Source organism: Loxodonta africana, chromosome 22 (genome assembly GCF_030014295.1).
Source record: "Loxodonta africana isolate mLoxAfr1 chromosome 22, mLoxAfr1.hap2, whole genome shotgun sequence".
NCBI classification, from domain to species: domain Eukaryota; kingdom Metazoa; phylum Chordata; class Mammalia; order Proboscidea; family Elephantidae; genus Loxodonta; species Loxodonta africana.
The window spans coordinates 13798208-13824338 of NC_087363.1; the positions used below are offsets into that span (position 1 = coordinate 13798208).

Below are 26131 nucleotides of genomic sequence, written 5' to 3' on the forward strand. Positions count from 1 at the left end.
TTCCTTCAGAACTACAGGAGTCCTATTTATTGTTGTACCCCTCGCACCTAGCACAATGCCTAGCACCTACCAGGTGTTCAGTAAATGTTTGTTGACTGCGTGATTGAATGAATGAATGAAATGCTAGCCAAATAATCTGAGCAAATAAATATATTAAGCAACAAATCATCATCACCACCACCACCCTCGCTAACATTTAGTGAATGTGTACTGTCTTCCAAGCACTAAACGTTTTACATAGGTTATCCCATTTCATCCTTCCCACACACTCTTTTATGCAGGTACCATCATAAAAAAAAAAAAAAAAAAAAACCATCATAGTCTCCGTTTTATAGATGAGAACACACTAATGATTGGTACAGCTGGGATGTGAACCCAGACAGTCTAGTTTCAGAAATGTATTCCTAAGTACTGACTCTCATTAACAGTTTTCGCTACTGATTTCAAGGATTATCTTCCTGGGGAGCAGGGGAAGATTAACCAGTAAGCAAGGTACACATGAATTTACATAAGGTACGCATGGACTTACAGTAAACAAGGTGTACACTGGCTTAATGGTGTGAAACCCATGGGAAACTGTGCACTACAGATAAGCAAGTAAGGACAAGTAATCCCATGTCTACCTTGCTTATTGGGTGATCCAGCCCTGCTGGGGAGTCTTCTCATGTTACAGGAAAGTGTGCCTATGTCCAAACCGAAATGAGAGGAATTATCTTCCAGGGTCTATAAATAAGTGTAACCTTTATTCAAAATAGAAAGTTTACTTGAGATAATAAATTGTTCCCCTAAAAAAGGTTTCTTTGCCCATTAAGATAAAGAACAAAAAGTAGGCTAATTCTAACTTTTTAGTAAATAGTTTGTCAAGAAAAGTAATATCCTGTGCTTTATTACTTTTTATCTTGCTGACATATCCTAACTTCACACACAGATGATGTTTTTGCATTGTCTAACGTCCCACTTCTGTGCAGAGGAGAAACAGGGATTCTAATTTTAGTTTTTAATATTATTTTATTGCCTTTCAAAAATGTCTTAAAGTTTTTATTAATGAGATAAAACTAACTACAGGTTTTAATTTTTGAAAAGGTGAAGACTGATTTTAATCACCCAGGGCCTTCCCTACATCAGTCATTTGCCTATGCACTGTTCTTTTCATCGTGCTTCCAGGGCTTATAGACTGACAGTCCTCCAACAGGTCTGAAAAAAAGGTTTTTAATTAAAATACTTTACACAGGGCGTGCTCTCTCAAATTAGCCACAGTTCCTGCACATTCTACATGTGTCTGCTTATCGTCTGTACATTGCCTGCCTGGCGTTGAAGCCACTGCAGTTTGCCACCCCTGCTTTCTCGGAAAAAGGTTATTATCGTGTTATAGTCTAAGCTTGATTCCTCAAAAACCCCTCTGATCCTTATCACACATGTGGAGTTGTCATATTTGTGACGTTCTGCTACTTATTTATACAGTCATTAATAGATAGCAAAAGTTTTTAATTAGATGGCTTCACAAAATTGCATAGAAAACTAATGACTGATGTAAGTCCTCTGCGACACCCTCACTGCCCAATGAGGACAGCATCCTGTGTAGTGAAAAGAAGTCACAAAGGGGCTTTGGGACACTTGGGTCCTGAACCCCTGCTCTGAGCCTCTTTCTTCATCTGTGGAGACAGGATAATAATATTACACATGGTGATCGCATGAATGTCACGTGTGCATCGTGATAGCCATCATCCTTCAAGTCTCAGGTTGTATGTCATTTCCTTGACCTCAAAGACTAGATACCATCCTCCTGTTAAACATGCTTATGATCCTTTGGAATTTTCCTTCATAGCTCTTATCACAGATGTAAACATCTAGTTATTTATGTAATTACTTGCTCCAACACCTGTCTCCCCCTGTGAGACTGTGAGCTCCATGAAGAAGGTGCCTGTGTCCACATTACTGTGTGTCTTTGTGCCTAGAGCAGTGCCTGCTCAGACTATGTACTGTCACTGCTGGAGGGAACGGGTGAATGAAGGAGTCAGGGACTGTTAACGGACTTTGTAAACTGTTAAATGCTATTCAAGACGGAAAATATTAATAACCTATTTACCAAGCATTTACTCTGCACTAGGCACAATATTAGAAACCCTGGTAGCATACTGGTTAAGTGCTATGGCAGCTAACCAAGAGGTCAGCAGTTCGAATCTGCCAGGTGCTCTTTGGAAACTCTGTGGGGCAGTTCTACTCTGTCCTATAGGGGCTCTATGAGTCGGAATCGACTCGACTCGATGGCAGTGCGTTTTTTTTTAAAAAAAAAAAAAAAATATTTTACCATGTTACATGCATTGATTCCCATAATCTAACAAAAGCACCGTGATCTAAGTACTATTATTATCACAATTTTATGGATGAAAAAGGTCAGGCTCACCCCATGTGTTTGCCAGTTTGTTGTACTGTGGGGGCTTGTGTGTTGCTGTAATGCTGGAAGCTATGCCACCAGTATTCCGATACCAGCAGAGTCACCCATGGAGGAGAGGTTTCAGCTGAGCTTCCAGACTAAGACAGACTAGGAAGAAGGACCGGCAGTCTACTTCTGAAAAGCATTAGCCAGTGAAAACCTAATGAATAGCAGCGGAACATTGTCTGATGAGCCCCCCATGTTGGAAGACACTCAAAAGATGACTGGGGAAGAGCTGCCTCCTCAAAGTAGAGTCGACCTTAATGACATGGATGGAGTAAAGCTTTCGGGACCTTCATTTGCTGATGTGGCATGACTCAAAATGAGAAAAAACAGCCACAAACATCCATTAATAATCGGAACCTGGAATATACGAAGTAGGAATCTAGGAAAATTGGAAATCATGAAAAATAAAATGCAACACATAAACATCGATATCCTAGTCATTAGTGAGCTGAAATGGACTGGTATTGGCCATTTTGAATCAGACGATCATATAGTCTACTATGCTGGGAATGACAACTCGAAGAGGAATGGTATTGCATTCATCATCAAAAGGAACATTTCAAGATATATCCTGAAGTACAACGCTGTCAGTGATAGGATAATATCCATACGCCTACAAGGAAGACCAGTTAATACGACTATTATTCAAATTTATACACCAACCACTAGAGCCAAAGATGAAGAAATAGAAGATTTTTATCAGCTGCTGCAGTCTGAAATTGATCAAACGTGCAATCAAGATGCGTTGATGATTACTGGCGATTGGAATGCGAAAGTTGGAAACAAAGAAGAAGGATCAGTAGTTGGAAAATACGGCCTTGGTGATAGAAGCAATGCCGGAGATCGAATGATAGAATTTTACAAGACCAATGACTTCTTCATTGCCAATACCTTCTTCCGCCAACATAAATGGCGACTATACACATGGACCTTGCCAGATGGAACACACAGAAATCCAACTGACTACATCTGTGGAAAGAGACGATGGAAAAGAAAAGCTCAATATGATCAGTCAGAACAAGGCCAGGGGCCACCTGTGGAATAGGTCATCAATTGCTCATACGCAAGTTCAAGCTGAAACTGAAGAAAATCAGAGCAAGTCCACGAGAGCCAAAATATGACCTTGAGTATATCCCACCTGAATTTAGAGACCATCTCGAGAATAGATTTGACACATTGAACACTAGTGACCGAAGACCAAATGAGCTGTGGAATGATATCAAGGACATCATCCATGAAGAAAGCAAGAGGTCACTGAAAAGACAGGAAAGGAAGAAAAGACCAAGATGGATGTCAGAGGAGACTCTGAAACTTGCTTTTGAACGTTGAGCAGCTAAAGCAAAAGGAAGAACTGATGAAGTAAAAGAACTGAACAGAAGATTTCAAAGGGCAGCTCGAGAAGACAAAGTAAAGTATTATAATGACACTTGCAAAGAGCTGCAGATGGAAAACCAAAAGGGAAGAACATGCTCGGCATTTCTCAAGCTGAAAGAACTGAAGAAAAAATTCAAGCCTCGAGTTGCAATAGTGAAGGATCCTATCGGGAAAATATTCAACGACGCAGGAAGCATCAAAAGAAGATGGAAGGAATACACAGAGTCATTATACCAAAAAGAGTTAGTCGATATTCAACCATTTCAAGAGGTGGCCATATGATCAGGAACTGATGATACTGAAGGAAGAAGTCCAAGCTGCTCTGAAGGCATTGGTGAAAAACAAGGCTCCAGGAATTGATGGAATACCAATTGAGATGTTTCAACAAACAGATGCAGCGCTGGAGGTGCTCACTTGTCTATGCCAAGAAATATGGAAGACAGCTTCCTGGCCAACTGACTGGAAGAGATCCATATTTATGCCTATTCCCTAGAAAGGTGATCCAACCGAATGTGGAAATAACAGAATATCATTAATATCACACACAAGCAAAATTTTGCTGAAGATCATCAAAAACGGCTGCAGCAGTATATCGACAGGGAACTGCCAGAAATTCAGGCTGGTTTCAGAAGAGGATGTGGATCCAGGGATATCATTGCTGATGTCAGATGGATCCTGGCTGAAAGCAGAGAATACCAGAAGGATGTTTACCTGTGTTTTATTGACTATGCAAAGGCATTTGACTGTGTGGATCATAACAAATTTTGAATTATATTGCGAAGAATGGGAATTCCAGAACACTTAATTGTGCTCATGAGGAACCTTTACATAGACCAAGAGACAGTTGTTCAGACAGAAAAAGGGGATACTGATTGGTTTAAATTCAGGAAAGGTGTGCGTCAGGGTTGTATTCTTTCACCATACCTATTCAGCCTGTATGCTGAGCAAATAATACAAGAAGCTGGACTGTAAGAAGAAGAATGGGGCATCAGGATTGGAGGAAGACTCATTAACAACCTGCATTATGCAGATGACACACCCTTGTTTACTGAAAGTGAAGAAGACTTGAAGCACTTACTAATGAAGGTCAAAGACCATAGCCTTCATTATGGATTGCACCTGCACCTCAACATAAAGAAAACAAAAATCGTCACAACTGGACCAATGAGCAACATCATGATAAACGGAGAAAAGATTGAAGCTGTCGGGGATTTCATTTTACTTGGATCCGCTATCAACAGCCATGGAAGCAGCAGTCAAGAAATCAAAAGATGCATTGCATTGGGTAAACCTGCTGCAAAGGACCTCTTTAAAGTGTTGAAGAGGAAAGATGCCACCTTGAAGACTTAAGGTGCACCTGACCCAAGCCATGGTATTTTCAATCGCATCATATGCATGTGAAAGCTGGAGAATGAATAAGGGGGACCAAAGAAGAATTGATGCCTTTGAATTGTGGTGTTGGTGAAGAATACTGAATATACCATGGACTGCCAAAAGAAGGAACAAATCTGTCTTAGAAGAAGCACAGCCAGAATGCTCCTTAAAGGCAAGGATGGCGAGACTGCGTCTTACATACTTTGGACGTGTTGTCAGGAGGGGTCAGTCCCTGGAGAAGGACATCATGCTTGGCAGAGTACAGGGTCAGCGGAAAAGAGGAAGACCCTCAGTGAGGTGGATTGACACAGTGGCTGCAACAATGAGCTCAAGCATAGCAACGATTGTAGGGATGACTCAGGACGGTGCAGTGTTTCGTTCTGTTGTGCATAGGGTCGCTATGAGCCGGAACCTACTTGATGGCGCCTAACAAAAATAACAGAGAGGCTCACAAGAACAGAGAGGTTAAGTACCTTATCTAAAATACTAGCGCTGTACTAGATCAGCCTTTTTGTATTTTGACATTCTTTATAACAACACATAATAAAATAAAAACTAATCCAATTTAAAATCTGGATTCTGGTCCCAAATTTAATTCTGATTTGATTGTTAGATAATAGATGTAAGTCTTGAGCATGACCCCTCAGTGATTAGAGTTGAAAATTCAGCAGGTTTTTCTAGTTAAGCTTTGAAAACCCTGCAAACTTAAATGACAGTAATAATTAGAACTTTGTGTCTTTAGACAAAAATGAATGTTTATTTTTCTAAAAGACAATTAGAGAGTAGACCCTCAGGTTTTACAATCTAACTCTAAAGGCATGTACCCCTCAGTAACATAGCGAAATAATTAATGGTAACATCCATGACCTACACCAAATTCATTTTCTGTAAATTCAAGAAAATGAAACGCCTAGAGCAGGACTTGAATCTAATCTTGATTTTTAACCTTATCTTGTGCATATCGATACCAGCTTTTAAAAGAGCTCCTTTTGGAATTCAAAAGGCGTGCATTTCTGTTTGTAGTTTTCTTTTATTAAGGTTTTTCTCATTATTGAAATTTAGTCCCTTCTCATTATTTTAGAAACCAAAGGTCTAAATTACTTTTCCTGTGGGTTTCGATTAGGACCCTATCATAGTAGATACATAGCAGAATACGTGTTTATAGAGATAATTAGTGGCAATTAATATGATTATAAACAGAATTATTAAGGTAAAACAGGCCTTTGGAATTGGTGTGTATTGATTGTACTAACAAGCTGAAAGTGGTCCATTTAATTAAAGGGATACTACTATGTAAAAAAAAAAAAAATTTTTTTTTTTTTTTTTAGAGTATTGGTATGCTTGGCTCTGAAAAAAAAGTGAACTAAAATGTGTAAAATTTTTCAAAATAGATTTGAATTTAAATGTGCTGTAGCATATTACTCTTTCAAGAGGTCCTATTGTGGATCCTTTTATAAAATACAGAATGACATCTAATTTTAGTGATGTTTAAATTCTAGCAGATTAGGCTTAGGTGTATCTTTGCTAGTCACTGATGCAAGGTATTTAGGAGTTTTAATTTTATTAATAACTATAAACAAGTTACTGTGTTTGTTGAAATTACAGCTGGAACTATACCAGTATGATTTTTAAAATACTCCCTCCTCCTTCCCCAAAAATCCTCTTTTTAATCTTGGATATTATCCACAATTTTGCTGAAATTTATTCATTGTCGTCTACCATGTGATATCCTGGGCTCACCGGGGGGGGGTGGATACAGCACTGAATAAATGGTGTTTTCTATTCAAAATCACTTAAATTGAGTGGTGTAAACCTGCATGTTGATAAAGAATATGAAAAAAAGTCAAGGAAATTGTCCCTGTAAGGTGTTTGAACAGAAGGATTTGCCCATAGCTGAATGGATTACTGAATTCCCATTCGACCTTGTGCCACATCCCATAGAGCCCATCAGTACCCTCGGTGGATACTTCTTTCTGGGAAAATATACGTTTGGGAACAGAATCAGTAGTCTAGGGCTTGTTCTATTTGTTCACTAAAAGTACAAATGACAAGTCCGAGATTTTTCCAACTGGCCTGAAATTTGAATGTCGCTTCTTTCTATTATCAATCCAGAGAGACTAACAGTGTTTTGTTGACTCCAGATAGGTATTTATAAATGACTGGGGGGATAATAGATGCATACATAGCCAAGTCCATTTGGAAACTAGAAAATTTCCAGGGTAACTTGAATAGACATTTTTCTGCAGATAACAAGTACCTTCTACGTTTGTTTGCCAGCCACAGCCATGAGGTATTTTCCTAAGCATGCTATGCTAATTTTTTTATAGCAACATGTTTTAAAAATGGGCATAGTGGCACTTATCAAAATAGCAGGGGAAGGGCTCAGCTGGCAAACAAATGTAGAAGGTATGTGTATTTTTATGTAAAAATACCGTCATTTTGGCACCATAGCACTGCTTTTGTTGAGGGCCTCACCATTCATGTAAATGTCAGTCATGGTTGTTGTTGACCCTTCCTGTCATCCACCACAACCTAGCAGCTATGTAATCCTGCCCAATCTTCCTCTTCAATCTACCCTCCAAGTGGATTTTTCTTAAAATGAAATTTTAATCATAGTTAGAAATATTTTAGTCATTAATCCAGCTTCCATTCTGACTCATTTCAATTAATGCCTTATTCGTTTTACTCAGCAAGTATCTATTATTTGCCTGCTTCCTATCAGGCACTGGACTAGGTGCTGACGATTCAGGGGTGACAAAAGTAGACCACTGAGTTCATATCTACTGAAGGATACAGATTAATCAGAGAATCCCATAAACACATGTAAAGCTCCAATTCTGACAAGTTCTATGAGGAAGAGGTGATGGGAATGCCTATATTGGGGGAATTTACCCTGGTCAGGGAAGTAAGCAAAGACTTGTCTGTGGAAGTAATACGTGAGCTGAGACCTAAGGCTGAAAGGGAAAGGAAGCGCCTTCTAGCCGTGGGGGACAGCATGTACTAATCCTTGGTAGGTAGGTGCATTGTAAGGCCTGGGAAGGTCACTGTTTGTTGAGAGAGCAGAAAATGAGGGGCATGGGATAGGAACTGAGGCCAGAACATACAGATTTCTGCAGGCCATGTTAAGGGCTTTTATCTTAATCCTGAGAGCACAGGGAAGCCACTGAAGCGTTTTAAGTGTAGGAAAGTGAGTGACTCAATCAGATTCATGTTTCTGTGATACCTCTTTGGCTGCATTTTGGAGAAGGAATGGGATGAGGAGCCAGAGTGAACGTAGTAAATCACCTGAGAGCTTTGTGGTCATCCAGGAGAGAGGTGTTGGTCACTTGGATTTCAGTGGTGATGGAGGAGGTGGAGAGAGAGGACATGGATTAGATATGGAGGGACTGGAAAGGGATGTGTCACGAATGACACCTAGATTCTGACTTTTAAAAGTGGCTGGACCAAATTCCAATGACATTTTTTAATGTGATGGAGAAACAGATCACCAACTTCATATGGAAGGGAAAGGAGCCTCGGATAAGTAAAGCATTACTGAAAAAGAAGAAGAAAGTGAGAGGCCTCACTCTACCTGATTTTAGAACCTATTATACAGCCACAGTAGTCAAAACAGCCTGGTACTGGTACAACAACAGGCACATAGACCAATGGAACAGAATTGAGAACCCAGATGTAAATCCATCCACATATGAGCAGCTGATATTTGACAAAGGCCCAGTGTCAGTTAATTGGGGAAAAGATAGTCTTTTTAACAAATGGTGCTGGCACAACTGGATATCCATTTGCAAAAAAATGAAACAGGACCCATACCTCACACCATGCACAAAAACTAACTCCAAGTGGATCAAAGACCTAAACATAAAGACTAAAATGATAAAGATCATGGAAGAAAAAATAGAGACAACATTAGGAGCCCTAATTCAAGGCATAAACAGTATACAAAACATTACCAAAATGACGAAGAGAAACCAGATACCTGGGAGCTCCTAAAAATCAAACACCTATGCTCATCTGAAGACTTCACCAAAACAGTAAAAAGATCACCTACAGATTGGGAAAGAATTTCAGTTATGACATCTCCGACCAGCACCTGATCTCCAAAATCTATATGATTCTGTTAAAACTCAACCACAAAAAGACAAACAACCCAATCAAAAAGTGGGCAAAGGATATGAACACGCACTTCACTAAAGAAGATATTCAGGCAGCCAACAGATACATGAGAAAATGCTCTCGATCATTAGCCATTAGAGAAATGCAAATTAAAACTACGATGAGATTCCATCTCACTCCAACAAGGCTGGCATTAATCCAAAAAACACAAAGTAATGAATGTTGAAGAGGCTGCAGAGAAATTGGAACTCTTATACACTGCTGGTGGGAATGTAAAATGGTACAACCACTTTGGAAATCTATCTGGCATTTTCTTAAAAAGTTAGAAATAGAACTACCATACAACCCAGAAATCCCACTCCTCGGAATATACCCTAGAGAACTAAGAGCCTTCACACGAACAGATGTATGCACACCCATGTTTATTGCAGCTCTGTTTACAATAGCAAAAAGCTGGAAGCAAGCAAGGTGTCCATCAACGGATGAATGGTTAAGTAAATTGTGGTATATTCACACAGTGGAATACTATGCATCGATAAAGAACAGTGACGAATCTGTGAAACATTTCATAACATGGAGGAACCAGGAAGGCATTATGCTGAGCGAAATTAGTCAGAGGCAAAAGGACAAATATTGTATAAGACCACTATTATAAGATCTTGAGAAATAGTATAAACTGAGAAGAACACATACTTTTGTGGTTACAAGGGGCAGAGGGTGGGAGAGGATTATTTACTGATTAGTTAGTAGATAAGAACTACTTTAGGTGAAGGGAAGGACAATACTCAATACACAGAAGGTCAGCTCAAATGGACTGGACCAAAAGCAAAGAAGTTTCCGGGATAAACTGAATGCTTCAAAGGTCAGTGGAGCAAGGGCGGGGGTTTGGGGACTATGGCTTAAGGGGACTTCTGAGTCAATTGGCAAAATAATACTATTATGAAAACATTCTGCATCCCACTTTGAAACGTGGTGTCTGGGGTCTTAAATGCTAAGAAGCAGCCATCTAAGATGCATCAATTGGTCTCAACCCACCTGGATCAAAGGAGCATGAAGAACACCAAGGTCACACGACAACTAAGAGCCCAAGAGACAGAAAGGGCCACGTGAACCAGAGACTTACATCGTCTTGAGACCAGAAGAACTAGATGGTGCCCAGCCACAACCGATGACTGCCCTGACAGGGAGCACAACAGAGAACCCCTGAGGGAGCAGGAGATCAGTGGGATGAGACCCCAAATTCTCATAAAAAGACCAGACTTAATGGTCTGACTGAGACTAGAGGAATCCCGGTGGTCATGGCCCCCAAACCTTCTGTTGGCCCAGGACAGGAACCATTCCCAAAGACAACTCATCAGACATGGAAGGGACTGGACAATGGGTTGGAGAGAGATGGTGATGAAGAGTGAGCTACTTGTATCAGGTGGACACTTGAGACAGTGTTGGCATCTCCTGTCTGGAGGGGAGATAGGAGGGAGGAGAGGGTTAGAAACTGGCAAAATTGTCACGAAAGGAGAGACTGGAAGGGCTGACTCATTAGGGGGAGAGTAAGTGGGAGTGTGGAGTAAGGTGTATATAAGCTTATATGTGACAGACTGACTTGATTTGTAAACGTTCACTTAAAGCTCAATAAAAACTATTTAAAAAAAAAAAAGTGGATGGATTGTAGTGCCATTCATTAGACCGGGTTCTCAGCTTGACAGTGTTGAGTTTCAGGTATCTTTGAGACATCCAAGAGGAGCTGGTCAGGAAGGCTACTGGATGCAAGGACAGAGCTGAGAAGAGAGAACTAGCCTAGAGATACACAGTAGGGAGTCATCTGATGTCTGAATCTTCTTTACAATATCCAGAATAGCGTTCCAGACCTCTGTCTGAACACCAGAGTGACGGAAAATTCCCCACCTCAACAACTGGGCTTGCTTTAATTAGAGAAGTTTTTTATGCTGGACTAAAACCTTCCTGCATGTAAATTCTAGTCATTCATTCTGATTCTGCCCTTTGGACAAATGGAATCTTTCTTCTACCTAATTAGAGCTTCAGGAGTTTGAAGAAAACTGACATGGTATAGCTCCTCACCACTTCACCATCTACCTCAGGCCTTCCATCTAGCAAAAATTGTTTCAGTTCAATTCAGTAATCCAGCCTCCTCCCATCAATTCAGCTTCACCTATCACAGATGGAAAAACATCCACACACCCTTGCATATGTACACATATTAATTGCATTGTATATTATCCTAAATTTGTGTGCCTTTTCTCATGCTGTTGCCTAAGGAGTGGCTTTTAATTCCATCACAAGTGTAAAATCACCGCTCTTCAGCAGAGGTTAATGGAACCAACTAGAGATAGGAATTTTTTTCGTGGTAGTGGGTTAGACAGGGCATAGCCAGTAGCTCATATATGTCCGTGACTGGACAAATGTGGACCTTATCAGGACCAACATCATAATATTTAAGTGGGTCCTGTCTTGCAAGGGGCACAGCAGAAGGCTTCCTTGTAGTGGGCAGTACTTTGAGTGGTTAAGGGTTATCGCCATCACTGCTTCATTAGTCGGGAGGGTGGGAGGGGCTTAACTGCAGTTGCAGCCCCACCGTTCTAATCCAATCAAAAGTTCCTTGGGCAGCCTTCCATGCAGTTATTCCACATCTTCTTGGGAGATGATGGAAGAGCTATGGGTTGGATGGTTAGGCAGGAGGTTTTAGGGGCCAGGAAATGGATTACACTACTCACATCCACGTCTCATTTTCCCATAGCCAGAACTCAGTCACATGGCCCATATAGCTGCAGGGGAATTTAGAAAGTGCAACTCAGCCATGTGCCCAGAAGGGAAAGGTGGCAGGGTTTGGGTGAGCAAAGGTGCCTGATCCTGGAGGCGATACCAGTGTGTTCTTTTTCTCACCAATACCTTCAGTGATTCCCTGTTGCCCACCAAATTTAGAACACACTCATTAGTATGTTGTGATTCTTTGCAGTATGACCCTAGCCTATCCTTCCAGCTCATGTGGTCACTTCATTACTCCTCAAGCATCGCTTTCTGTCATGTGTGTGTTTACTCAGGTACTTTCTTCTTCTTAAGGCACCCTGCATTTCTCCTTCTTAAAATTTAATCAGTCATTCAAGGTGCATTCAAAAGGCCCCTTATTGTCCATTCGCACTGGTCTGGCTTATGTTGTGGCTGCTTGTTTCTTTGTCTTACCACCTCCCTGTAAACTCCCTGAGGGCAAGCAACATGTCTTAGCCATTTTGTGTCACTGACAACCTCTAGGAAATGTCTGAGGGAGTAAGTGCTCAACCAAATATTTGTTGAATAGTTTTATTTAAATCAATTCCTTAAAGAGAAAATACAATGCATTTTTTTTAATTCAGTCTTTTTTTTTTTTTTTTAAAGGAAAAACATTTGTGGCAGTGGTTCTCAAATGACACTGAGCATAAGAATCACTTGGGGGAACTTGTTAAAAGTGTAGATTTCTGTTCTCCCTCCCCAACCCTCAGATTCTAATTCTGTAAATCTGAAACATTTGCTATGGATTCCTGGCACCGACATTTTTAATAAGTGTCCTGGGGTGTTTCGGATCCTTTGACCCCTGGACTGTACTTTCAGAAATATTGCAACATGGCATTTGTCATTATGCCCATTAATGAACTGTTTCTGCTTTCCTTTAACAAAACAGACCAGTTCATTCCCCAAGGAGCAGGCGGTGTGCGAAACAATAGAAGTCAAGATGTTTCTCATATCGCCTTTGGATCCAAAGTCCTTGGACCACCTCCGTTGTCTGGCAGAAGGAATAACATGAGGCTGTCCAGTGAGGTAGGAGCAAGGTCTGAAGGCCTTATCTGAATAGGAGTGACATAGGAAGGGAAAGTTGTTTTTGTTTCTTCCAACATAGGAAAAAAAGAGAGAATCTATGTGCCCAAAGCAGAAGGCTTGAATAAATTTGGAACAGAAATTCTGGATTTTAAAGGACCTTGAAACTGTTTCCTTTTTGTCATGTCAACATAATTTACATTTTAAAGTATTCTTTTCATTGTAAGTGAGCACACTTCGCTCTCTCCTTCAGAAAGCAGTTTGATTATCAGCAGACACCTTACAGTGAGCAGATTCTCAAGTGTACATGTTTCATTTTTAATTTCCTCTGAATGTCTGACATACAGCAGTAATTTTTAATTGAACTTCTCCCTGGTAGTGGTGGAGGGTGGCAAATGAGCACATTTAATTTGTGTGTCTAGGATTTTTTTTTTTTTTTTTAGGAGACTTGCTTGTCTTCTGTTTTATCTCACATTATTTCTCTCCTTCCATTGCTTGCTCATTTTCTACCGTAATTTCTCTCTCTATCACTTTTTAACCTTCTCAGTTTCTCTAGTTTTTTCCCCCCTCACTTTGTATTTGCCTAAAGATTATTTTTCCTGTGTAGATTCTACAGAAAATAAAGGCAATTTCTGTATTTAAAATGTACAAATTAATTCTTCCTCCTTTTAGACAATAGGATCCATTGGGTCCAAAAATAACAGATCCTGCCTGCAGCCCACTGTGGAGAAACATGTCAGCACTGCAGAGGTGTCAGCCTCACTGATACCTGAGTTTGCGGAGCAAGGAGATAAAGAAAACATTCGCCAAATGAAGCAGACTGTACCTACCCACGGTGAGAAAGGATAATGCGTAAAGATTGATAGCTAGTGAAAGTAGTGAGAAATATTCTTAAGATAAATCAGAAGTTAGTGTCACAACTAGATCTTAAGTCCAAAGAATAATTGACCACTTCATATGTTACCTTCTGTAACCTAGCCTTCTACTTACTCAGTTATTTCAAATTGCTAAAGTACCCTGTGTTTTTAGTTTATAATGACCGGTGAGAAAATAGAATAGCATTCCGTCGTCACTGTATTTTGAAAATTCCATGTGCATTTTAAGTTTTCTTAATTTTATTGCTTAATTAATCCTTCGCATTTGTAAAGTCCTCTGATTATTTTCTCATTTGATATACAACAAAACCACTCTGTGAGTTGGGAAAGGACTTTTGTCCTATTTTACAGGTTGAAAGGTCAAGGCAGTATGTAATCACTGAAAAAAATTGGAACAAGAACCCAGGGCTCACAGCTCCCCGTCAGTTTTCCTACTCTTCCCTGACTCATGTGAGAGTAGAAAATGGGAGGATTTGAGTTCATTTTGTTTGATTTAGAAATTAATGATCCTTATTGTGGATAAGGAAGCCCTGGTGGTGTAGTGGCTAAGAGCTATGTCTGCTAACCAACAGGGCAGCAGTTCAGATCCACCAGGTGCTCCTTGGAAACTCTATGGGGCAGTTCTACTCTGTCCTGTAGGGTCACTGTGAGTTGGAATCCGCTTGACGACAATGTTTTTGTTTTTATTGTGAATAATATCCCCCATGGAGTATAAAACTGAGATAAGGAAATAAATAGCATAGATATCCAGTCCCAACTCTACATCCAACTCTTTGTGAGGCCTTGATCAAGTGCCTTAAATTCTGTGAGCCTCAGTTTCCTTAACTGTAAAATGAGGATACCATTACTATTGACACTAGTAGTTTATAACGGCTTCCTCAAGGAAGGGGTCATTGTGAGGATTCAGTAAAGAAACCAGTTAAGCACGTGATATTGTACCAAGCAATTAAGCATTCAATAAATATTATCTGCTATTAATATTACTATAAAACTAAGTTTGACTGCATAACTCTTCTCCACGTTTGACTTCAGTCCTGGAGGGTTCTTTTGGAAACTGCTGTCCAAGCTCTTGTTGAATTGTACCTAGCTATACTTTCTCTTATGAAAAAGGAGTGATTTTCCTGTATTGGCTGTCAATTTTTATATTTTTTAACGTAGCATGTTGTCTGATTAATATTAATCAAATTACTTGTAGCTCTCTGTAAGATTATATTACATGAAAATAATGTATTAGTAAATTCAAAAGCCTGATATGATCCTAATATTGAAATAAACACCTATTTCCTATGACGGAATAACTTAAGTTTTGGGCTGGTCCAAGTGCAGTGTGGGGCTTACAACTAATTGATCACAACCAGATGCTGCTTTGTTAAAATGATACGTGAATATTCTTATGATAGCTATAACTATATTTACTTAGTTATTTCAAACCATATAGTACTTTCATTTTGGCTTTTTGTTTTTCAATATGAAAATGTACCAGCCAGCCTCCATATTAGGCATCCACATCCCCCGCAAGAGCGGTCGGCAGATAAGAATAACAACAGAAGAAGATTACGAGTAAAAAACACCAGCGGAGAAAGGACAGAGACGCCTGGCGGTATGGCGCTCATTCAATACTACCTTATATCTGTGTATTATTCAGGGCAACAGAATCTCTCTGCAGGCTGTAAATTTCAAAGGATTATGAACCAATTCATTTAAAATATAAATGTCTGTTCTACAGGGATTATGCAAATCAAATTTTCTGTAAAAGAATTGCTCTAGAGTCCTAGCAGACATTTGCCAGTTTAAATAGATAGTATCATAGAAATGAGTAGCCCTGATGGTACAGTGGTTAAGTGCTCGGCTACTAACCAAAAGGTCAACAGTTTGAACCCACCAGCCACTCTGAGGGAGACAGATGTGGCAATCGGCCTCAGTAAAGATTTACAGCCTTGGAAACCCTATGGGGCAGTTCTACTCTGTTCTACAGGGAACTGACTCGACAGCAATGGATTTGGTTTTTTTGTTTTGTTTTTACCATAGAAATAAAGGACTTCCTACTTTTACTCTCAAAGGCTGAATAAGCTTAAATTACTGTTTTTTAAAAATGGCCCAAATGTGGTAAAGGAAGCTCCTGCCTGCGGACTTTACTAAAACTGAATTTGACTGTTAGAATTTTTCATGTTTGATTTGTCTCTTCTTTTTAAATTGAGCCCTTTTCCAGGTTGTTTTTACATTCATTGACTCTCCTAGACTCTTTGTCATCTGATGTAATGTAGGTTAAATTTTAAACTCTTTGCAACCAGTAAAGCATTAAGCAAATATAAACCAAAAACCAAACCCACCGCCATCGAGTCGATTCTGACTCACGGCAAACTGCTTTGTCGGGTTTCCAAGGCTGTAAACCTTGACGGAAGCAGACTGCCGCATCTTCCTCCTGGGAAGTGGCTAGTGCGTTTGACCCACCAACTTTTCAGTTTGCAGTCAAGTGCTTTAACCGCTGCACCACCAGGGCTCCTTTAAACAAATATAGGCGAATATTATAGTTAACCCACTGGCGTCGAGTCAATTCTGACTCATAGTGACCCTATAGGACAGAGTAGAACTGCCGCATAAAGTTTCCAAGGAGCACCTGGTAGATTCGAACTGCCGACCTCTTGGTTAGGAGCTGTAGACTAAACCACTGTGCCACCAGGGTTTCCATATTATAGTTATTCCTTTAAATATTGGATGTAAGGCATATATATATAGTTTTGTATACACACACATATCTGTTAGTGTAATTTCTCAAAAATGTAGGATTCTTGGCTAGGCTGAAATACTGCCTGCTAGGTTTGATGTGGTTTTTATAAAACAGTAAATAGAAAAATTAATTCTGTAATAATGCCTGCATCCATGTTCTAATAGGCACTGAAGAAAAGACCTTGGTTTAGAAGAGTCATAGTTTAGTAAGAATTGTAATTTAAAGAAAACACACTCCATTGTATGTAGAACCAAAGGAAAAAAATACAAGACCCTTTAAAACTTATATGGGTTTTGGAATTCCTTTTATTATATATTATAAAACTTAAATTTAAAATGTCCCCTTGCAGATATCCAAGAATTATAAGATGAACCTCTACAAAAATGCCTTTGAGCTCATCTTTAAAGCATTCTACTGAAAAGGAAAAAAAAAAATGTGTATAATCCATATTAAAAATATGGAAAAAAACTACCTCTAATTTGCTTTTAAATAATCAAGTAGAGAAATCTATCGAATTAACTCTATTCTTCAAAAATTAATAACTTTCATAAATATCAAAAGGAATAATATCATGGAAAATATTTATTCCAATAAAGGCAGTTCTTCAGGAAATAACAGGAATGAAGATAAAGCAACAACTGTCCTCACCTCTGTGTCTCAGCCAAGAGAAGAAACAATGAAGCCCAGCACCCCAGGACCCCAATCTCCTGATCCAGCAGGTTGCCATCTTTATTATGCCATGTTGGTAATAATTAGTAAGATGTATATGTGTTAAATATTTCAACCCCAGTCATTATGAAAAGTTGGAATTCAGTCATTTGCTAAAATAAATTTTTGTAAATTCCTTTTAACCTCAACTTTATATTCGACTTTAATGGATGAAAGAATGTTTTTATTTTCCAGTTGTAATGCACCAGTTGTCCTATTCGGAATGAAATTTTAAAACTTTTAAGTTTTCACATGACATTGTCACTCTCCCCAAAGATTATCTGTTGTTGCATTTCCCCAGCCCTCTTTATAATGGAGACCGCTGGAGTGTAGAGCCTTGAGCCCATCAACATATCTTGCCTGACAGGTGTGTGGTAGTTTTACAAAGGCAAATTGTTTTTGAGCAAGGGAAAAAGGAAAATAGATGAAAATTGTTTGTAGTTTGTCAGTCTTATTTATGCAGTGTTGAAACCTTCATTAAAATGTTAGGCGCAATTAGTGTCTCTAGCATAAATCTGACTGTGTAGAAAAACTAATTAGATGTTTAGGCGATCATTCTTGCATTTATCTTGTTTGCTGCAATATTGTGATTACACAGTAATTTACATATTTTCCTAAGAAAACAACACCAAATTATTCATTACAATTGATATGGAAATACTTGAGGTAAAGCTACAAATTTCAAAAAAGTGTGTGGTAGTGAGATAATGAGAGTTAGTCCGTCTAAAACACTCCTTTTACTTTGACCTTTTGACAGTTAATCGTATGTTTGGCAACAGGTCATACAAGTTGTTTAACTGTGTAATGAAGATTCCCAGTATGTTTTTCTCCAGTTTTTGTCACGTACCAATATATATGTAATTTAACACATTTGGGTTCCCCCCCTCCGCCGCAACATTTATAGAGCACCTACTGTGTTTACAGAGCATTTACTATGTACCGCACATCATGGATAAGGTCCAAAATAGGACAGCAGCCCAGTGAGTCCGTTCACGTCACCAGCCCACAGCCACACTGACTCAGGATCATTTACATCCCTGAGAAGGTGATCGGATCAAGTAGATTCATCCTGCCCTTGGCCACCTACCTGCAGACCTGGCCCCTGAAAACACAAAAAATGCCTTATTCCTGACAGACTTTCACTAGGCAATAAATGGATACCTTCACTAGGAGGTATCCATTTATTGCCTTGTCTTTATAGGCAAGCTATATAATAATAACCTCAGGTTAAAGAAACAGATTAATATAATTATGACACGTTTTATTTGTGCCATCAGTGTCATTTTTATTAAAGGTCTTTTTTTCTTTGAGTGTGATCATAAATACAACAGGATTCAAGAGTTAGGTGTAAAACTACCATGTCCACATATAGTTCTGCAGAACACACAGCAAGATTTTCACCACTGAAATCATGCAGCAAAAAAAGAGTAAATTTCCAGAAGAAATAGAATAAATTAAGAAAATGATCAATTTTTTCCTGCTAACGTTCTAAAAAAGAAAGTAAGCATGCCTTTAATATTAATTATAAAGATTTATTCTTTCTAATTTGCCTGGATCACAGGGTTATAAAATCTGTCTCAGTGTTGTATAAAAGATTAAACTTTTTGATAAAAATCTATCCTGGGAGTAGTATACGGTATTTTTAAAGAAAACCATGTTATTAAAAAAAAAAATTTTTTTTTTCACGTCAAAACCTCTCCTAAAATTAAACATAAAAGTCTTTTTCACCCTGCAGAATCACTAATCGGATGAACAGATATTACTGCAAATTTACAATTACTTGAAAAGTCTACTCAGTTTAGCGTATGAAATATTCTGTTTCAGTCAGTAGACTGGAGAGAAAAAGATGGTCAACCTTTTATGGTTTCCTGCCCTCCGTGATTTGTAATCCAAACAGTGACCAGCTATTTTGTTTAAAGAAGTTTGTTAAGTATTCTGTCGTTCTGCAGTTAAAAAGAGATATTAGTAACTCAAACCCTTTTAAATCAGGAAGATTTTCCCCCTCTAGAATGTCAGATTAACGAGGCTGTGCTATACATAAAGAAGTTGCTGTAAGACAGGTGAGAATTATTTCAGTCTTCTGAGTTCCTGGCCAGTGTTTCTACTCAGATGGAAAGGAAAGGCAAATGAATTGCCCTTAGCTCTAGGCACTGATCTCTAGGTTAAATGTATATCGCGTTACAAGATGGTGAATAAAGCCTTCTTTGGCTTTTGCATCATTTGATAAATCTCTGTTTCAGCAGCAAAAGATTTTAAGCTAACCTCCTGCCTAAATAACACTTGTGTGGAATGCTACTCTAATTTTTGCCATCTTTTCCAAATGTCAGATGAGTGGATATTTCCTGAAAATTATGATGGCATTCCCCATTTGGAATCCAGCAGCCAGTCTTTACTCCTGGATGATGACTCCTTCAGCACTTCACACCTGTGGCCGGAGGTCAGCAAGGGAAGTGGACCTAGCCATCAAGCCGAGGAGACCCAGATTGTTGCAAAGGACATTTTCACTTTTTCATCAAGGCCACGGTCAGCACCTCGTGGAAAAACTCAGAGCGTGTCCCCAGAGGAGTGCCCATTTGTTTGGGATCTAAAGGAGGATAACAGTGGAACAAGTAGAAGTGCCCAATTGGCGGATGATTTTTACAGCGATGACAGCAGCGAAGAGGTACATGGCTTGCTGAGTGGCGTAGTTTTAAAGCAGAGTTGTTCATTAGCTCCGATGAGCACTAAAGCCATTTCAAATGAAGGAGGGTGGCGGGGTGGGGACCTAGTGCTAATTGTAAAAATGCGGCAGATTGTGATGTCAGTCAACAGTTGCATCAGGTTGTTATGGTAACTCTAAATTGCTGCCTTTTTATTAACAGTCAGCCAATTTCATTTTTAATTATGGAAACCAGTTATTGGTTTGTTTTTGTTTTTTTCATTTTAATCTTTGTCTCACAGAATGGGAAATAGTATGCAGTTTAATTGTGTGATCGCAAGACCAGTAGAACCTTGAGAACACGTTGTTCTTGGTCTCTGGGGAAATTGTGTTGCAGCTGCTAAGCATTCTGAATTGACAGCTTTCTGGCTTCCTTACTCGACTGCCATCTTTTCACCTTAGACCTGTTAGGACTCATTATTTTCCATATGGTCTCAGGATTTCAAGAGTTCTGCCAATTAAAGTTTAGATAATATACCATAGATTAGTGTTGGGACTTGCCTTACAGAAAGTTGTCTGTTTTGGAAATATTTAGAATACAAATACATTTTATAAATTAGTTAAATTCATTAAAAAAATCTTTTAAAAAACTTGTTAAAAATAAAACCAAATATAGTTCTGGAAGCTTTTCTAGAATCTAATACATTATGGTAACCCTTTTCCCATTGGATTTTATGTATGAAATTTCTTTAGCTTTATTCTTTAATGATGGGCATTCATATTTTCTGGGAAAAAAAAGTCCTTTTAAAAGAGCAAATTACAGTCACGTTATGGTTCAGTAAAATTGTACAAATCATTTTTTTACAGAAAGTATAGAAAAAATTAGAACATTTTTATGTGTACTTACAAAACTTTTTTTATTTTTTGATAACTTTAACTGATCAATCCTTTGGAAAGTGGGAAGTAGAGAGTCCAGGAGCCTAAGTCCATTCTTCAAACCCAGTTGAGAATATGGTGGGCTTGTTTTGGCAATAACTGTTTTTTGCATCTTTCAGTTAGTTTCTTCAGTAGAGTGCACGGAGAACCCTTTTTTCACAATATCCTTGTTTCTGAGTGAAATGAAGTATTAATCATACCAAACACAAACCTACTACCAACACTTTTATACATTAATTGACCATTTGATGCCAGCATTTTAATTGCTGCTCTTGGATGTCTTTGTCCCTCCTGCCCTTAATAACAAGCTCTGTTGTTGTTAGATGCCATCAAGTCAATATCCGACTCCTAGTGACTCCACATGACAGAGTAGAACTGCCCCATAGGGCTTTCTTGGCTATAATCTTTACGGAAGCAGATCACCAGATCTTTTTCCCGTGGAGCTGCTGGGTGGGTTCAAACCACCAACCTTTTAGTTGGCAACCAAGCTGTAATGTGGACATTTGTCTTCAACACCTAGTAGTGTATCCCATCTTTCAGCAGCCCCCTCCCAAGGGGACTCAGGTGTCAGTTCTTCTATGGTGTAACTAATCTCATAAATTGTTGTACTATTTTATTAATGGCATAATCCTATCCTCTTCCCATGTACACAGTACCATCTGTCTTACCTAACCCCAAACAGTTCCCCTAATGGTGGGAACTTCATGGCAGGTGGGAAATAGTAGTTCTTTGGAAAAACTATAAAGGATGTATTATGGGAAAGTGCCCTTTAATTAACCCCACGTGAGGATCTTCCCTCTTCCACCTCCATGAAGGATGAGCCTTTAGAAGAACCAATAGAGCATCACAGGAAAATGGAGAACACTAGTGCTGAATATTTTAATTGGGCACCACTTTATGTGCTTTCTTGTGCTAATAGGTCCTCTATTTCTGAGATCCATCAACTTTTTACTACGCAGGCATGTATTTTTTACCAACTACATGAAATTGAAAATAAACTTACCATGCGTCACCCAACCCCTCACTGGCATAGCTGGATAGCCTGCCCTGCACCATGCCCATCAAAATGACATTGGCATGTGGCTAGAGTCTGTGGTGAGACCATCTCATTGCTAACACCTGTTCTGGCCCAACTCTAGTCAGAGCTTGCTCCAAGGGGTAGCCAGAAAGAGGGGCAGGAGCCTTGCCACGTTATGTGGGCTTTGGGGTCTGCTGTTAGAGAGACTAAAGAGATACAAATCAATACAAAAGTAAGACCAACAAAAATGTCAGGCTGTATTTAAACCAGACATATTGCAGTCCCTGGAGAAGGACATCATGCTTGGTAAAGTAGAAAGTGAAAAAGAGAAAGGCCATCAACAAGATGGATTGGGCTCAGACATCAAAATGATTGTGAGAGTGGCGCAGGACCCGGCAGTGTTTCGTTCTCTTGTATGTAGGGTCCCTGTGAGTCGGAACTGACTCGGCTGCACCTAACAATAACAACATGTTTAAACAAGTTCTAGAATTTGTAATGATCCCTTCTTTACCAATTTTTTTTTATTGTATATTTTTGGCAATTTTTCCCTGTAGGATTATGTTTTCCATTTATTTTGTAAGTCAGTGAGAAATTGCACTACATATTTAAAATGTTTATTTACATACAATTTATTAAGAAAAATCAGTTTAATCAGTTGAGGCATTGGAATCGACTCTACAGCAATGGGTTTGATGTTGGTTTTATAGCCTTAGAGTAACATAATTATACTTAAGGAAAACATAATGTCATGCTTTAAGTAATTGTGAACGAATGAGTTATAATTACATTACCTATCTTATTAGACTTGAAGTTTATAACTTGTAATTAAAAGACTTTATTTGATGTTAGACCATCGAGCATTTTTAAAGGGAAATTGGATGTATTCAGTAGCATATAAACTAAGCAACTTCAAATCTTGTTATTATGATAGTTAGAAGAAAAGTACACATATAGTACAAAAGGCTAACTAAAATAAGTTCTCAGTGATGTTTTCTTTGTAATTTCAGTTGCTAATAATTAATGCACATCTGATATCCTCATTGGTGTGGTAGAAGAATCAGAGAACCTGAGAATTATGAACTTCTTGCCTGTGCCCTTATCCTAGTCCTTGCTTTGCTGTACATTTTATTCCCTAGGCAGCCGTAGGTTCCTGGTACCCAATTAATTTTAAAGTTGTACTTCTTATTTGAAAAGCACACTACTGAAATATATTTTGTGGTGAGCTATAAAATCAAGACTAGCATATCCAACAAATTATTGTAGGAAAGCCATTAAAACAGAGTGCCTTTCATACTGTTACAGAATCTGAAGGGAAGGAGAAAAAAAAAAAGGACACTGCTGTTACGGTCTCTATTTTCTACTTTTATGCCCTTGTTCCCAACTGGGCTTCTGGTATATATACCTGGTTTGCAACTGGAAGTAGTCAGCTTTATATTAATATTTTACTACTTCTCTCATTTGATTTTTCATCTAGAAATACTATCATTTTTTCCAAACCTTGGGCATGTATCGCATACCAAAGTGGATATTTGCAGGGCTAGGTAATTTGTCTTGTGTAGCAGTCCAAATTGGAACATTTGAACCAAAAAAAGTATCCATATGTGGACATGAATTATGTGGACTGACCACCTATAGTGTTCAAATTAGCTGGGAAGCCTCCAGTTCTCTACATCTAGCTCTGCGGCAGCCTAGGAAGGACAGATTTACAAACAATAGATTAAAAAGACCTTTTCAGTCCTTCCTCCCAGCTTTCCCAGTTTTGTCGTTTCAAGATAATTTCAACACTCAGTAGCTAAACCATTCCATTTTAATGTATTTTTTTTCCTGATAGCGTATGTATCTGGAATATTCCATTAAGCACTCACTCCTACGGACTTGACTAATGATTTTTAACTGCTGTCTCACACACCCTTACACACACACAATAGAAAGGATATTTACTCCCTCTGAGGCTGCTTATGTTTCTGTGCAGCCTTTACACACTTTTGTCAGATTATGTTTTGGAAAGAATGGAAGGACTCTCTTTTGAATATATTGCCTTGCATTTTTATTCCTGTGTATTAGGAATTACAGTGTAACCTACCCCGTGGACCTTCCAGGCAGAGTCAATATTTACTCTGTGCAAGCAATCCTCATAGGCTTCCCACATCTACCTGCCGTTCTTGTTATCTACTGAAGCTCTGTTGGTCTCTGAAAAAGTCACGGGCCCCTTGGTTCCTGCGACTTGGCTTTGCATTGTTACAGGCAGGTAAAAAAAAAAAAGGCTATAAAACTCTTGTCTACTTAAAACCTGGCATTCTATCACTTTTACTTAAAAACTCGCATTTTGCAGATAAACCTAATTGTGAGTAGTTTTTACGTGAAATCTTTAAAGTGTAATTATTTAAAAGAACAGGAAGTCTAACTTGCAGAAAAAATGTTTTTGTCTTGAAATAGCTAGAAACATCTCGTCATTTTCTCCCAATAGTCACATGGTGGCACTTGTCTGTCCCCATACAGTCCCTATACTTTGTTCTATGATTTGCCCATGAACCATTATTGTCTACAAGTAAAGGTATTTATAAAAATAATTGGCCCAGCTGTTTTAACTGCAAGCCTGCTGCGGGCTGGTTACTGTGCGAAACAGTCACTTCGCCCCATTCATTCTGTTTGCTTACAAACCAGTAAAAGGCATTCTAGGACACCACTGGCAGTTATCGTTATCAGCTAGAGGGAACTGTGTTGCTTTAATAAACCAAAACCGAATCTGTTGCTATTGAGTCGATCCCGACTCATAGCGACCCTATAGGACAGAGTAGAACCACCCCGTAGGGTTTCCAAGGAGCAGTTGGTGGATTCAAACTGCCAACATTTTGGTCAGCAGCCGTTCTCTTATCCACTGTGCCACCAGGGCTTCGTTACTTTACTAGTGTCCTATAAAATTCAAGAGGTAGAAGTAGAAATGATCCTTGGGATGGTTGTTAGTGAAGATACTTAAAATACGTTTAAATGGTCAATCTTGTTATCATCAAATAAGAAATGATTTTTTCCATTCTGTTATGACAGAATAGCTAATGTCTTTGGCTATATTCAGGCAAATAACTGTGCTCTTGAGTTGACAACAAAAGTTTGCCTGTATTGTCTCTGTTGTTTACTAGTACTGTGGTCCAGCTAAAAGGTGCTCTCAATTCACGCATTTAGTCACTAAAACCTTGGGCAAAGGTAAAAATCCCACTGGCTCAGTCTCAGTTACAAATTCAAAACAGCCACCAAAGCTGCGTTTGGAATATTACCGGATGTGTTTTGTTATAGAACTTTGAAGAATGTAAGTCTTTTTCCATGATGGGCTGAATTAAAAATCAATTGAAATATAGTATATTACAAAGGCTAAAACAGTTCTATCCTGACTCACTAAACATTAAAGTTGTGATTCAAAGAGCCTGGGTCCCATCTGCTCCAAGTAGGTGGCCCTCAAGACTCATTAAAATGATCTTTTCAAAATTACAAGCCAGCAAGAGCAATCCATTTTGTGCATCCAGAAATGATTGTCCGAATGCCCATCTGCATGTCCTTTTAAGAAACACAGTTGAGCAGAGGAAGTGCTGGCTCCGCGGGGAAATCATGCCCACCTTCCGCGTACACACGCTGTGCCACAGGCAATCAGGCAGACCCACTGATGTCCCTGGCACTGGGGCGGGCTGGAATATTTAACAAACAAATGCTTCTGAGCCCAGAAGAGGAGCGGTTCAAGAGATTTGGGACTTTTGAAGAAGTATTTTAAGTTAAATCAAAAGCATTTTGTGTTTCTTCTTCTGAGAAACAGATGAACCAATGATTGGAATGCGAAAATGGCAGGACACTTTCTTCTCTGACTAATTGTATTCAATTGCTACACAGGTTTTCAGTAGCTAAATGATAAACCAAAGGAAAAAGAAGTGGTGATTTTTCAATCAGATCATAATAAGCTAACTGCTTATGCTCTATAATAAACTCATATAATTTACAGAGAAAAAATTAATCCAAAAGCATGTTGGAACCAAACAAATTACAAATGTGAAATCAATAAACATTATCTGTACCTTATAAAATGGAGCCCTGGTGGCACAGTGGTTAAGAGCTCAGCTGCTAACCAAAAGATCAGCAG

The 26131-nt window shown here is 38.9% G+C and overlaps 1 protein-coding gene across 9 annotated transcripts in view; it reads left to right on the forward strand.

Annotated features, from left to right (window-relative positions):
- The window catches only part of CFAP20DC (CFAP20 domain containing), a 269680-nt gene that overhangs the window by 142095 nt on the left and 101454 nt on the right, over positions 1–26131 (forward strand). For all 9 annotated transcript variants that reach the window (XM_023547565.2, XM_023547569.2, XM_023547566.2 and 6 more), the window contains 5 exons: positions 12972–13108; positions 13778–13940; positions 15464–15580; positions 17305–17427; positions 19744–20078. In XM_023547565.2, the coding sequence (XP_023403333.1) occupies positions 12972–13108; positions 13778–13940; positions 15464–15580; positions 17305–17427; positions 19744–20078 (875 nt within the window). The remainder of the gene's footprint in view (positions 1–12971; positions 13109–13777; positions 13941–15463; positions 15581–17304; positions 17428–19743; positions 20079–26131) is intronic.